This window comes from Bos indicus x Bos taurus, chromosome 4 (assembly GCF_003369695.1).
Source record: "Bos indicus x Bos taurus breed Angus x Brahman F1 hybrid chromosome 4, Bos_hybrid_MaternalHap_v2.0, whole genome shotgun sequence".
Lineage (NCBI taxonomy): Eukaryota > Metazoa > Chordata > Mammalia > Artiodactyla > Bovidae > Bos > Bos indicus x Bos taurus.
Window position 1 is genome coordinate 55,066,242 of NC_040079.1, and position 12,787 is coordinate 55,079,028.

General features: G+C 42.1%; 1 protein-coding gene across 7 annotated transcripts in view; it reads right to left on the minus strand.

Moving 5' to 3' along the window:
- PDE1C (phosphodiesterase 1C) overlaps positions 1-12,787 on the minus strand; it is a 536,801-nt gene that overhangs the window by 74,948 nt on the left and 449,066 nt on the right. For all 7 annotated transcript variants that reach the window (XM_027539481.1, XM_027539484.1, XM_027539485.1 and 4 more), the window contains 3 exons: positions 7,051-7,132; positions 4,926-5,046; positions 1,979-2,154 (listed from right to left, as the gene is read on the minus strand). In XM_027539481.1, coding sequence (XP_027395282.1) covers positions 1,979-2,154; positions 4,926-5,046; positions 7,051-7,132 — 379 coding nt within the window. The remainder of the gene's footprint in view (positions 1-1,978; positions 2,155-4,925; positions 5,047-7,050; positions 7,133-12,787) is intronic.

A 12,787-nucleotide genomic window follows, 5' to 3' on the forward strand; every position in this document is an offset into this window, starting at 1 on the left:
GACTGCAGCCCACCAGGCTCCCCCATCCATGGGATTTTCCAGGCAAGAGTACTGGAGAGGGGTGCCATTGAGCTTATCTCTATTAGCATGCCTCACATATTTTAAAACTATTAGTGTTAATTTTGGGCTTCCCTGGTGGTTTAGATGTTAAAGAATCTGCCTGTGCACAGGAGACCTGGGTTCGATCCCTGGGTCAGGAAGATCTCCTGGAGTAGGAAGGGCTACACACTCTAGTATTCTTGCTTGGAGAATCCCAGGGACAGAGGAGCTTGGCAGGGTCTATGGGGTCATGGGGTCACAAAGAGTCAGACACGACAGAGCAACACACACTTTCACTTCTTTTTCAGTGTTTATTTACCTGTCCTTTTTAAAGGACCAATTTTCTTCTAGAAAAGAAACTGTCTAATGCTCTCCCAGGTGATTAGTTTCAGAAGGTAATTTTAGTAAGCCAGATAATTGCAAACAAATTATCTTGAAATACCACTTTCAATTGTGTATTGTCAGGAGTTGAATTTTCAAGTGTAATGAGTGTAATTGATTATAAGAGATTGCTTTCTCAAAATGATGCAGTAGCTGCCATTGCTGGTTGCAAAGCCTGCCAACAGGGAGGATTTCAATGTTTAAAGCATCCTTATAGACTGTGAGAGGCCACACTTAAAATATCGAAGAAGAGCTGGCTTCTTCTCCATAGCTCAGGACGTCCCCAAATGATAAGGGCCCAACTATGCCTTAAAAGAATTGTAAGTATAAACACTTTGCCCCACCTGAACTGAGAAGCCACTTGGACAGGACACAATGTTGGCCTTTGAATAACTCCAGCAGTGTGATCTTGTCTCTTCTCTCTCAACACTGGAAGCAGCGCCCCAGATATTTGAGGAACAAGACCTACTCCTACCCTTCTCCCTTGGGCAGAGACACTGGGTATATTAATGTGTGGAATGCTGTGACCGGTGATAAAACTTTGCTTGCCTGTTATAAAAGTCCAGGGCTCAAGGTCAGTGGGTGCTGGTGAGGAGTACAGGCTTCCACTGAACTCCCGTTCCTACTTGGAAAGAAATTCTGTGCTAATGCCTCCCTGTCCCCACCCAGGAGACTTCGAGCTTTGAGGACAAGGATGCCTGATATTCACCTCGGTGAATAACACACAGTACAGAGCCTGGCATACAGTAGGCATGCAACAGATGTTGGCAAAAACTGACTGCTGTTGAAGGTGTACCTCCACAAAACCCACTGAGATTAGCCTCCTGGTTCTAGAACTCTAGAATCATCCACTCTAGAATTGTCTCTAGAATCAGGCATCATAGCTTCATGAGACTTACCACAGCTATGTGTTCCTGCTTAGACTACAGTATGAACATGTCATACGTACGAATCATGGAGCACATGCTCGGTAAACACAAACATGCAAATGAATTCTGACTTTCAAAAAACAAAGAGAGTTCAGTCATTTTTTGTTCATAGTACCAAGAGTGATGACTTTTCTTTGAATTTCTGTTTACCTGTGAGTTACCTTCATCTCAGAAGGTCAGCCTGAGTAATAACTGAAGGGAAGTTGAGAACATAAAGTTAAAAATGCATGTAAGGAGATTAAAGCTTTTTCTATCCCAGTGCAATGGCCGAGGTAGATAAAAGGAGTAAAGGCCTGATAAATGTGCCACATGTCATAAAATAAGAATGACAAGATGGCCTAGCAGAAACCAAGAAATAGGTGGTCCTCTGTACAATCTTCCTTTTGAGAAGTATCTGGACATATAGCACTAAGGTCATTCCACCAGGTGGCTTGGAAGTCAACCTCATTCTCTCATGCACTAAGTATTAGATATAATAAAGAGCAAAAGATGGTCTGTCCTAACATTCAACAATTTGAATATATAACCTGAGTTTGTGCTTCATTTTCAACACCTCTAAATCAGGGGTGGCAACATCTTGCTTGGTGAGTGGGTCTGAGTGGTATGAACAAGATTCCCCATCATCTTACCTTTGGGCACCTTGGCCCTCCATCTCTCCCGGTTAATGTGCACCACCTCAGTCCAAGTGGCTTTAAAACTCTTATAGTCAACAGGGATGACAGGGTTGTTGATTGGGGCACTTCCTTCTGAGCCAGAGCTCTTGACACCTGATCGCTTTGCATCTGTTGAACTGATGTTGTTCAAACTGGAGGATGAAAGAAAAAGATACCAAAGAGAGGGTTAGAGTTTGAAAATGTGTGCTGATAAGCAAGCCTAAAAGAAGAGTGGTGAACATGCATCAAGTTACTGTTGTGAAATTCCTGGGGCCTGAGGTTTGTCATTTTTATTTTCAATATGCAACTGCTGGGAAATTCTCCATTTTCAGCAGAAAAAAAGTCAAGGTTTCAGTCTCATGAGTATTGATAGTCCCAAAGGTCCCCATATTTCAAATGTTCTTTTTCCATATGACTAGATTCCCCACACATGAATTCTGTCTTTGACTTCCTGAAATTAACCCATTTAAACTTGACTTCCATTTGGTTCCACAGTTTGCCTACCTTCCTTCCCACTGACCACATTTCCAAGTCACTTAGTCACTTGGTCCTCTTTCTCTCTAGCTCCAACTCCTCCTGTACTCAAGAAACTCTGAGCCCAAGATACCCAAGGCTAGAATAAGGGGACTTCCACTTGTACCTGGGGGAAGGTAGAGAGGCATGGAGACTGAGAAATCAGTCATGCATAAGACTTGTTTTTTAATATAATACTACTGGAGAGGTCTCCTTGGTGGCTCAGTGGTTAAGAATTCACCTGCCAATGCAATAACCATGGGTTTGACCCCTGGTCCTGGAAGATCCTACATGCCTCGGGGCAACTAAGCCTGTGTGCCACAACTATTGAGCCTGTGCTCTGCAGTCTGGGAATGGCAACTACTGAGCCCTGAGTACTAATACTAGTACTAGTACTAGTACCCTGGCAACTACTAAAGCCCAAATGCCCTAGAGCCCATGCTCTGCAACAAGAGAAGCCATTGCAACAAGAAGCCCATGCATGGCAACAACGAGTAGCCCCTGCTCACTGCAACTAGAGAAAATCCATTCAGCAGCAAAGACCCAAACAGCCAAAAATAAATAAATGAATAAAATTACAAAAATATATTATACCACTTGAAGCTTTAAACAGAGGCAACTTTAGGAAATACAGAAATATATATATATATATATATATATATATATATATATATAAACATAGAAAGTGCCAGCCTTCTGGGAAACTTTACTTTTTTGAAGGTGTACTTATTTTACATTAACTTTTATTGGAATACAGCTGCTTTACAATGTTGTGTTGGTTTCTACTGTACAGCAAAGTGAATCAGCTGTATGTACACATATATCCCCTCTTTTTTGGATTCCCTTCTGATTTAGGTGAACACAGGGCCTAAAGTATCACACATTTCCAGGGAACTACAGTCGTGACTGGCACAAATACAAATCCACTGAAGGACAATCAAGACTAACTAGATAAGCAGAGCAGATCTCAGCCCAGTGCTGGCAGAGTTGTGGGGGTGTGGGACTCAGGCAGGGGGCTTCTGACCTCTTTGTCGACAGCCTTGACTAGGTCCCTTCACCTTAAGCATTCCTGGGTTCCCTCTGTCCTAGTCTTCTTGTCCTTCTTCCTCTCATTGCTCTTCTATTCTTTTTCTTCTTCATCCCATTTCTCTCCTTTATGACAGGGCCCAAGGTTTTGATGGATGAGGAGGAGGGGATAGCAGTACTAGTGGTAATACAAACCATTTAATACTAGTGAACACTGGGTTAGCATTATTGTAGCTGTCATTTCCTCTGTGCTGGACCCTGTTATAAAGGCTTTGAAAGTGAAAGCGAAAGTGAAAGTTCCTCAGCTGTGTCGGAATCTTTTCAACCCCATGACCTATATAGTCCATGGAATTCTCTAAGCCAGAATACTGGAGTGGGTAGCCTTTCCCTTCTCTAGGGGATCTTCCCAACCAAGGGATTGAACCATGGTCTTCTGCATTGCAGGTGGATTCTTTACCAACTGAGCTATCATATACAGGCTTTACGTAGATTAAATAATTCACTTAATCCTCCCTGCAACCTATGAGTATTATAATCCACATTTTCACAAATGGGGAAACTGAGGCAACTTGCCTGAGATGGTACAGTTAAGTAGGAATGGAGTCAGGATGTTTAACTGGCCATATGACTCCAGAAGCTGTACACTTTGACTCCGTTTAATGGTGTTGGTAGAGAAGGAAATGGCAACCCATTCCAATATTCTTGCCTGGAGAATCCTATGGACAGAGGAGCCAGGCAGGCTACAGTCCACGGGGTCGCAAAGAGTCGGACATGACTGAGCGACACACACAACACACAGAATGCGGTGCAAAGTGCCAGACTTCTTAGGCGCCAGCGCTTCGCGATGTCGCCACCAAGATTGCCTGTGGGACAGTGTCAGACTCAACTGATGGATGGATGTCAGACGGATGGGTGGAATGATGCTGTGGCAGAAGGTGATTTAACAGTTCAGCTCTTTTTCCCCTCTACTTAATTTTCTTCCTGAACCTAGAAATGAAAGTTTCACTTAAATGATAACTCTGATCCATGGTTCTTTCCTTCTGGAGTATGGGGAATAAGGACTCTCTGGGTACAGCAGGTGAAGTGCAGTGACTGACGATGTTGTGGGCAAAGCCACCAAAAGAGAGAATGGATGGGGTCAGGGTGGGGGCAGTACTGGGAACCTATATATCATGACCTGGATCTTGATCAACCCCTTACAGGCCAGCCTGGAGAATACAGAGTGTACAACTTTGACTCCTCTGAGAAAAAGGAAGAAGCAGACACGTCTCATAAGGAGGAGGTAGGGTGAACATGATTAAGAAGTACCACCCCCATGCCTTCCAGAAGTCTGTCCCCATGCACAGACCACCCTGACCCCCAGCTTTCAAGCTTCAACACTGACCTTGAACGCCTCTGCCCAGTGCCCCCAGTTTGAGAGGGTTCATCAATCAGTGGACTCACGATCTTTTCTGTCATGTCTGTGAGCACAGTAAAGGTGGGCTCCACAATGAAATCAATGAAACCTGGAGAGAAACAGCAAAGTTTCAGAGGAACTACATAGTAACTGGGGCCTTTCCAATGTTCCCATGCAAACTGATGAGTTGTAGCTTTCTTTTAAAATTCATCTACATAGGAGAGCCAAATTAGATTAGGAGAGCTTAGGTTGGTCTTAATCATTTAATATAATCCTGGCTTTGACTATCATATGAGTCAGTTCCATTTCCCCTAAATAGCTTTCCTTTAACTTTTTAGTAGACAGTTCAATAAAATGCTTAAAAATGAAAATTCAATGTCTATTATATAAAAAACACTGTGATAAAAGTTGTAACACAACCTGCCTGCCCTTGGAAGTTTACAGAATTCAGTGAGCATAAAAAGGGAAAGGGCCAAAGGAGAAGCCCCAAGAAAAGCCCCTAGGAAGGTAAGGGAACAAGGGTATTTTTCCTCCCACTGTGACAGTTGCAAACAGCATTATGGAGGTTGTGATATTTGAGCTGAGCCCTAAGGCTATTCATTCCAGGTGGAGGGGGTGAAGCAAGGTGACAGGACAGGGAAAAGTACAGGATGTGTCTGGGGAATGACTCGAACTTAGGAATTCTTTTAGAGTCAGAAAGGGAAAGCCTGCGAAGGGTCATGAATCTGTTCAGGGAGGGAGGTTCCAAAGTACCAAGCTAGGGTTAGGGCTTAGATAGGCACTAGAAGCCCCTTAAGATGTTTGGGCAGCATAGTACTAAGACGTTTTCTGCTGTTATTTGGGAGAGTTAATCTGGCAAGATGGATGGGGTGGGAGAAAGCAATGGAGGCTGACACTGGGAAAATCATTTTAGAAGCTTCACTTCACAAAGCTCAAAGACAAAGTAAGGGAGGTGAGATCCAGTGCCATTTTAAGGTGGGCATGTGACGGAGGCATGGATACGTGCACACCAGCAGGTGGTCCTACCTGTAGGTGGAATCTGTCAGAGACTTCCACCAGGAAGGCAGAGAGAACAGAGACAATGGGGGAGAGTGTGACCAGGGAGAAAGATGGTGGACTTCATCTTAGACCTGCTGACTCAAGGTACCAGGGCCACATTTGGATGGAAGAGGGCCAACAGGGCTGGAAACCAAGAGAGGGGTCAGGTCTGGAAATGTTACCTTTGAGAGATCACCATGCTGGAGAGACAGTTGATGTTGGGCTGGAGTGATCATCTCAACAACTCAAAAATACCAAAGTATGCTGTGACATGTCAGGAGAAAATACATGATCTGGGACTAATGGTGGTAACTCATTACACAGTGACATGAAAGGTGGAAGGAAACTAAATGCCAATCAAAGGAGATACGGTGTTTGAAAATATACAAATGCTTACTTGACTTTACAATGACCAAGATAGAAGTGATACTGGCATTTAATACACAGAAGTGAAGGATGATAAAAAATCCTGTAATGAAATTGGCAAGACAAAAGTTGTCCTATACAAGTAGCAAGAGAATTCTGATAATAAAATAATAATAATGCACATATATTACAGTTATTAGCAGTGAAAAAGTATTCTTTACCCAAAAAAAGGTGCTAATTTTTTTTTTTTGAAAGAAAGGAAGGAAAGAAGGCAGGCAGAAAGGAAAGAGATATTTTAAAAGAGCCATTCCTGGCAGTAAGGTCATCCAGGAAATGGTGCTGTCTTGGAAAGTGGGCTACAGGAAGCATCATTGAGAAAACTCTTGGTACTGCATGCAGAATGCCGAGACTGAAACAGAATGGGCTTCCCACCACTAATTCTTGTCATTGCCTTAGGACTGAATCCCCTTTTTCTCTTGGCAGGGAATGATGGAGATAGCAGTGTCACTATCTAATCTTCCCAGGAACCAGTTACACTCCAGGAAGGAGGTTGGGGACAGTGGCTCCATCAACCCAACCAGCCAAAGCCACAAGTACAGCAGCAGAATGGAGCCAGGTTCTAGCCAAAGAATCATGTGGAGCATCTGAGCTTACTTCCAGACACCTGTCTCTAGTTTTTCTCTCCATCAGTGGATTGGCAAACACGTACCTACTTGCGACTGGGCAACCATGGTGGACTTCCGATCACACAAAGGAGAAAAAGGCAGACCCAGCTCTGCTTCTCTATCGCCCTAGAAAAACAGGAGGTCAAAGTAAATTAAGAACAGAAGGCTGAGCCACCCAGATTTTACTTCACAACTTCAACTTCCACCAAGGCCACTGGTCTTTCTTTTCATTACTACAATCACATTATGTAGTAAGTCCTGCACCCTGTTCCTCTGCGTAAAAGACACCAAGAGGCTGAAGCCCTCCAGGGGCCAATCATTCCATCCAACTGCAAAAGTGCTTGCTGTTGTATAGAAAGCCTCATCAGGAAGCAATAGGTCTCCTGAGGAAAATAAGCAAAGCAACGCATCCTGTGGCCGAGAGCCAGCACAGGAGTCAGAATTCTTGTGTGTTCTCCAGTCATCCTACCTGTAGCCTTTCTTGAGCCTGCAGACCCCTCCAGTTGTGGACAGTGCCTGAGACACCAATTCTAACTGGACTGATTTGGAATCATTCCCCGAATGCTACCTAAAGGCATACACAACCGGAATTAAGTGCTTCTGGGGCCTTCCCTGCAGGGCTCAGTGATGATGAAAAGTGGAACAAAAAAGTAGTGGAGTAAATAATTGCTTCTGTTTATCAAGTTAGACAATAATAAGACATGATTCTATGGCCAACATGTTCTCAATCTCACCAAAAGGCAAGACTATCATAAGCACGTGCTATGGAAAGTCTAATTAAAGATGGAGATGATTTTAAAGAACAGCTCTGAACCAGAGCTCAGTACTTCAGTCACGCATCCAGAGGAAAGGGGAAGTGGGTCACGCTTCTGAGAGCCACAAAGTTGTGTTTATTCAATTCACAAGAAAAGATCTGCTCAGGTTAATGGCTACTGACTTTAGCTTGAACCTGGCCTTGCTCCCACCACCTGTGTGATCATAGTAAGTATATTTTTCCCTCTCTACATTTCAGTTTTATCACCTATAAAATGTGGGATAATAATCCCTATGTCATCAATACCAATGACAATTACATGAGAAAATGTATACAAATAAATTCAAAGAACAAGTATTATTTCTCAATAGCTATTTCCACTAAGTGAAGATCTGAGAAACATTTATTGAACTTAATACATCTAACTGTTACACTCTGACTGTAATAAATATCACCAGTTAACTAATAGTAAATAAAGAGTAATAAGAAGCTAGTTCGACAACCAGGTCTAGTTCAAAAACTGAATGTTTTTTCTTTCTAAGGCATGCTACCACAGAGAAAGGAGCTAACTAACATGCACATTTAAGATCTACTGAAAAGAAGGAAAAGGAATGGGCATCTGAGGAAGCTGAATAGTGGGGCTCACAGTGGGTGCTGGGACATCCAAGGGCCTCAGGAACAATCTTGAAGTGGCTTAGTTACCTCGGTACCCTTTTCCTGTATTAACAAACCATAGGACACAATGGTCCTTCTGTTTCCAAGTATGCCTTGCTAAGGGCTGCTCTATCGCTCAAATAGCATGATAAAAAGAACTTACTCCAAAGCTATTTCTATTTGGGCAATACGATGAGAAGGAAGAGTATTACAACGTAAATGTAGTTGTGCAGATGGTTCAGTGGGCTAGCTCAGCCAACACAAATAAAACTCACTCTTATCCCCTATGAAGTGGGGATATACACTGTTTTGTTGGTGTATTTTAATGGGGGTGGCTTAAAAGAACACTAAGTGCTTAACTACTAAGATATGCATTAATTTGAATTTTATTACTGAAAAGTCTAAACATCATTAAGTAACTTATCCTACGGACTTGCCCATACCCATATCACTTACATCCTTTGAATTTAAATAACTACTACTCCTAACTTCTATAAACCTATTTGAAGATAGTGATCCCTGAATTACCTCTGGAGGCAGATACATTTATAAACTCGAAAAAATACATAGAAATTAATACAGAAGAATGTACTTCTACAGGTGAATCTAGCTTGACTAATACAATATCGTATGACTCCATGAATACTGGCCCTTGTGGAATTATTCATTCACTTTCCTGTTTATTAAAGAGGTCAATGTCTTCCAAAAAAAGGGCAAGAGTCTCAGTTGGCACAAAGGATTTTTTTAGTGAACTCATTTTTTTTTTCAGGACAGTGCACAAAAATATATAACTTTCATTCTTGTGGGAGGGTTAAGATAGCTGACTTAAGCAATCTACATAAGCTATCTACAAAAGAACACAATGAATGCTTGATTTATGAATAAAAAGGTGAATTTGGTTAGAAATACTCAAGTTCCTTTGGCCACTTGGACATCTGTGATAAGCAAGCTGAAGGAGCAATTAGGCAGTTAACTGTTCACAACCTCCCCTTATTTCCTGTCCACATAGCTAGACTACACTTCCCAGAATCTCTGCCAGTTTGTGTTAGACAATAAAACAAGAGGAGAGAGGGTATGTCTCTACCACAGATCTGGCCTACAAAATCTCCTAAGCCTATGTCTTTATGTCCTTCCTTCTTTTGCTGCCTTGATGTAGATAAGCACCCTGGAAGCCATGCAGATGGCAGAGTCTGGGTCTAAAAGCACTGCTTATTGTAAACCATCTTCCAATCAAGAAATACTTGTTGGTACTTTATATGAGTTTGTGATAAAGTTTTATTTTATGTGTGCTGTTTTACATTTCGGGGGCTTGTTTGTTAAAGCAGCTAGCTGTAAGCAGCAAACCAAGCAAGAGAAACAAAGGTTCTTTCTGTATTGGAACTTTACAGGGCAGATTGCATCTCTCAGTGCAAGAGCTTCAAAAGATCATTGGGTGATATCACAAGAGAGTATTTCCCAGTAGAGTGGAGAAAAGGTAATTAACTGGGGAGACAACAAAAGCATCAAGTTGAACAAAATGCAGCAATATATACTCTTCTTTCCCAGGGAAGAAGTTACAAATATGAAGTATGAGCAAATTACTGTAATTCTGGATTTAAGATAAGTATAGTAAAGACATCTTTGCCCTCCCCTCTCAGAAATTATCCTCTCAAAACAGAACAAGAAACAACAGAAACCAACAAATAGCAGGAGAAATATGTAAACTCAATCAAAACTACGTGAGGAACAACTATCAAATGCTTTGCATATCCAGGAGGGGGTGATATAAGATGCCCAGAGCAAAGACCTATGGCTGCAGAGATCAGATAAAGTTTGAAGAACAGAGGTTTTCAAAATTCACTCAGATAGGAAAAATACCCCACATCCATCATGTGGGAAAACCAGAGAGACAGCAGACACTGATGTAAAGAGCTACTCTGAACCCTATTTAGCTTCAAGAAATAGTAAAGAAGAAAATGCTGAATGAGAAAATATACAAGCATGGCAAGAGTATATGGATAACAGACTGTACCATGAGCCGTCCTACAACTGTTGCCTACTGCTGACTGGGAAGAAGTAAAGGTAACACACACACACACACACACACACACACCCCATGTCATAGAAACCTCATAATAAATCATGCAGCTTCAGTTCAGTTCAGTTCAGTAGCTCAGTCGTGTCCGACTCTGCGACCCCATGAATCGCAGTACACCAGGCCTCCCTGTCCATCACCATCTCCCAGAGTTCACTCACACTCACGTCCATTGAGTCGGTGATGCCATCCAGCCATCTCATCCTCTGTTGTCCCCTTTTCCTCCAGCCCCCAATCCCTCCCAGCATCAGAGTCTTTTCCAATGAGTCAACTCTTCGCATGAGGTGGCCAAAGTACTGGAGTTTCACTTTAGCATCATTCCTTCCAAAGAACACCCGGGACTGATCTCCTTTAGGATAGACTGGTTCGATCGCCTTGCAGTCCAAGGAACTCTCAAGAGTCTTCTCCAACACCACAGTTCAAAAGCATCAATTCTTCAGCGCTCAGCCTTCTTCACAATCCAACTCTCACATCCATACATGACTACTGGAAAAACCATAGCCTGGACTAGACAGACCTTTGTTGGCAAAGTAATGTCTCTGCTTTTGAATATGCTATCTAGGTTGGTCATAACTTTTCTTCCAAGGAGTAAGCGTCTTTTAATTTCATGGCTGCAATCACCATCTGCAATGATTTGGGAGCCACAAATAATAAAGTCTGACACAGTTTCCACTGTTTCCCCATCTATTTGCCATGAAGTGATGGGACCAGATCCCATGATCTTCATGCGGCTTAGAACATTGCTATTCCAGTCTTTCCCTGGCACTTATCTCCTGAAAACTGTTGGTCAAAAAATAATGCATTTCACTCAAAGATGGTAAATAATAATCAAATGAAGGAGAAGGAGAGGAAGGGCAGAGGAAGAGGAGATGGAGGTGGAGGAGGAAGGGAAGGAGGAGGAAGAGGTAGCACTATACCAATACCAGGAGGAAAAAAATAAAACTTACGGAAAGATACTTTACGTGGAAAGAAAAAATGGAAAAGGGAACAGAAAAATAAAAATAACAGATAGGGAACATTCATCAGAAAAAAAAAAAAGTGCCACCAAGTGATGACCAAACATACATACTCCCATGATGGGAAAAAATTCCTGAAATTAAGAACCAGGGCTCAGGGAAAGAGGACCTAGCAGAGCTCAGGGAAGACATGGAAAAGAAAAACAGAACCATCACATAAATGAAGAGTGTAGTGGAGGCAGCACAGAGGAGAGTTATTTTTGATAAAACACATTAAGAGACATGGAATTTAGGAATGAAAAAAAAAATACCACTCATCAGAGAGTTACAAGACAATTTAAAGGAAAATAACAGAGAAGAAAAACAAGAGAGGAAACATACAAATAACTGTATTTCCTAAAGAAGGAAGCAAATGGAAAAGGAAATCATTAAAGTTTTCATCAGTGGAACTTGAATCTGTACAGAAAAGGAACACACCAGGCCCCAAGAAAAACTGTTATAGAGCAATCATTATTGAAATATAGCCTAGTAATGTCACTGGGCTTCAAAGGTAAAGAAAAAATTCTTAGGGCACATAAGCAAAAATATATACCGCCTAGACATGAAAATAATTCTAGCATGGCCTCCAACCTCTGCATAGCAACATTCTTAGGTGGAAGACATTCGAACAAAATATAAAAAAGACCTCAGTTCAGTCACTCAGTTGTGTCCAACTCTTTGCAACTCTTGTAAAGAGCACGCCAGGCCTCCCTGTCCAACACCAACACCCCGAGTTTACTCAAAGTCATGTCCATTGAGTCAGTGATGCCATCCAACCATCTCATCCTCTGTCATCCCCTTCTCCTCCTGCCTTCAATCTTTCCCAGCATCAAGGTCTTTCCCAATGAGTCAGCTCTTTGCATCAGGTGGCCAAAGTATTGGAGTTTCAGCTTCAACATCAGTACTTCCAATGAATACTCAGGACTGATTTCTTTTAGGATGGACTGGTTGGATCTCCCTGCAGTCCAAGGGACTCTCAGGAGTCTTCTCCAAACCACAGTTCAAAAGCATCAATCAAAAAAGACCTCAGGGAAAGGAAACTTGATTCAAAAAATTTCTTACCCAAGCAAACTGTGACCCAAGTATAAAAGCAGTAGAAAAACTTGTAAACACACAGAAATGCGGCTTTTAGCACTCCTAGAAGACACCACTCAAGGAACAACTTTGACCAACAAATAGATGAATGAACCAACCATGGCCAAAGTGCCAGCACTGAGTAGAGCCTAGACAAGAACAACTGGAAAAATTATGCTTTTGCCAAACTTGTTTATTTTCCATCTTCCTGGGTCACATTGTTTTTGGTG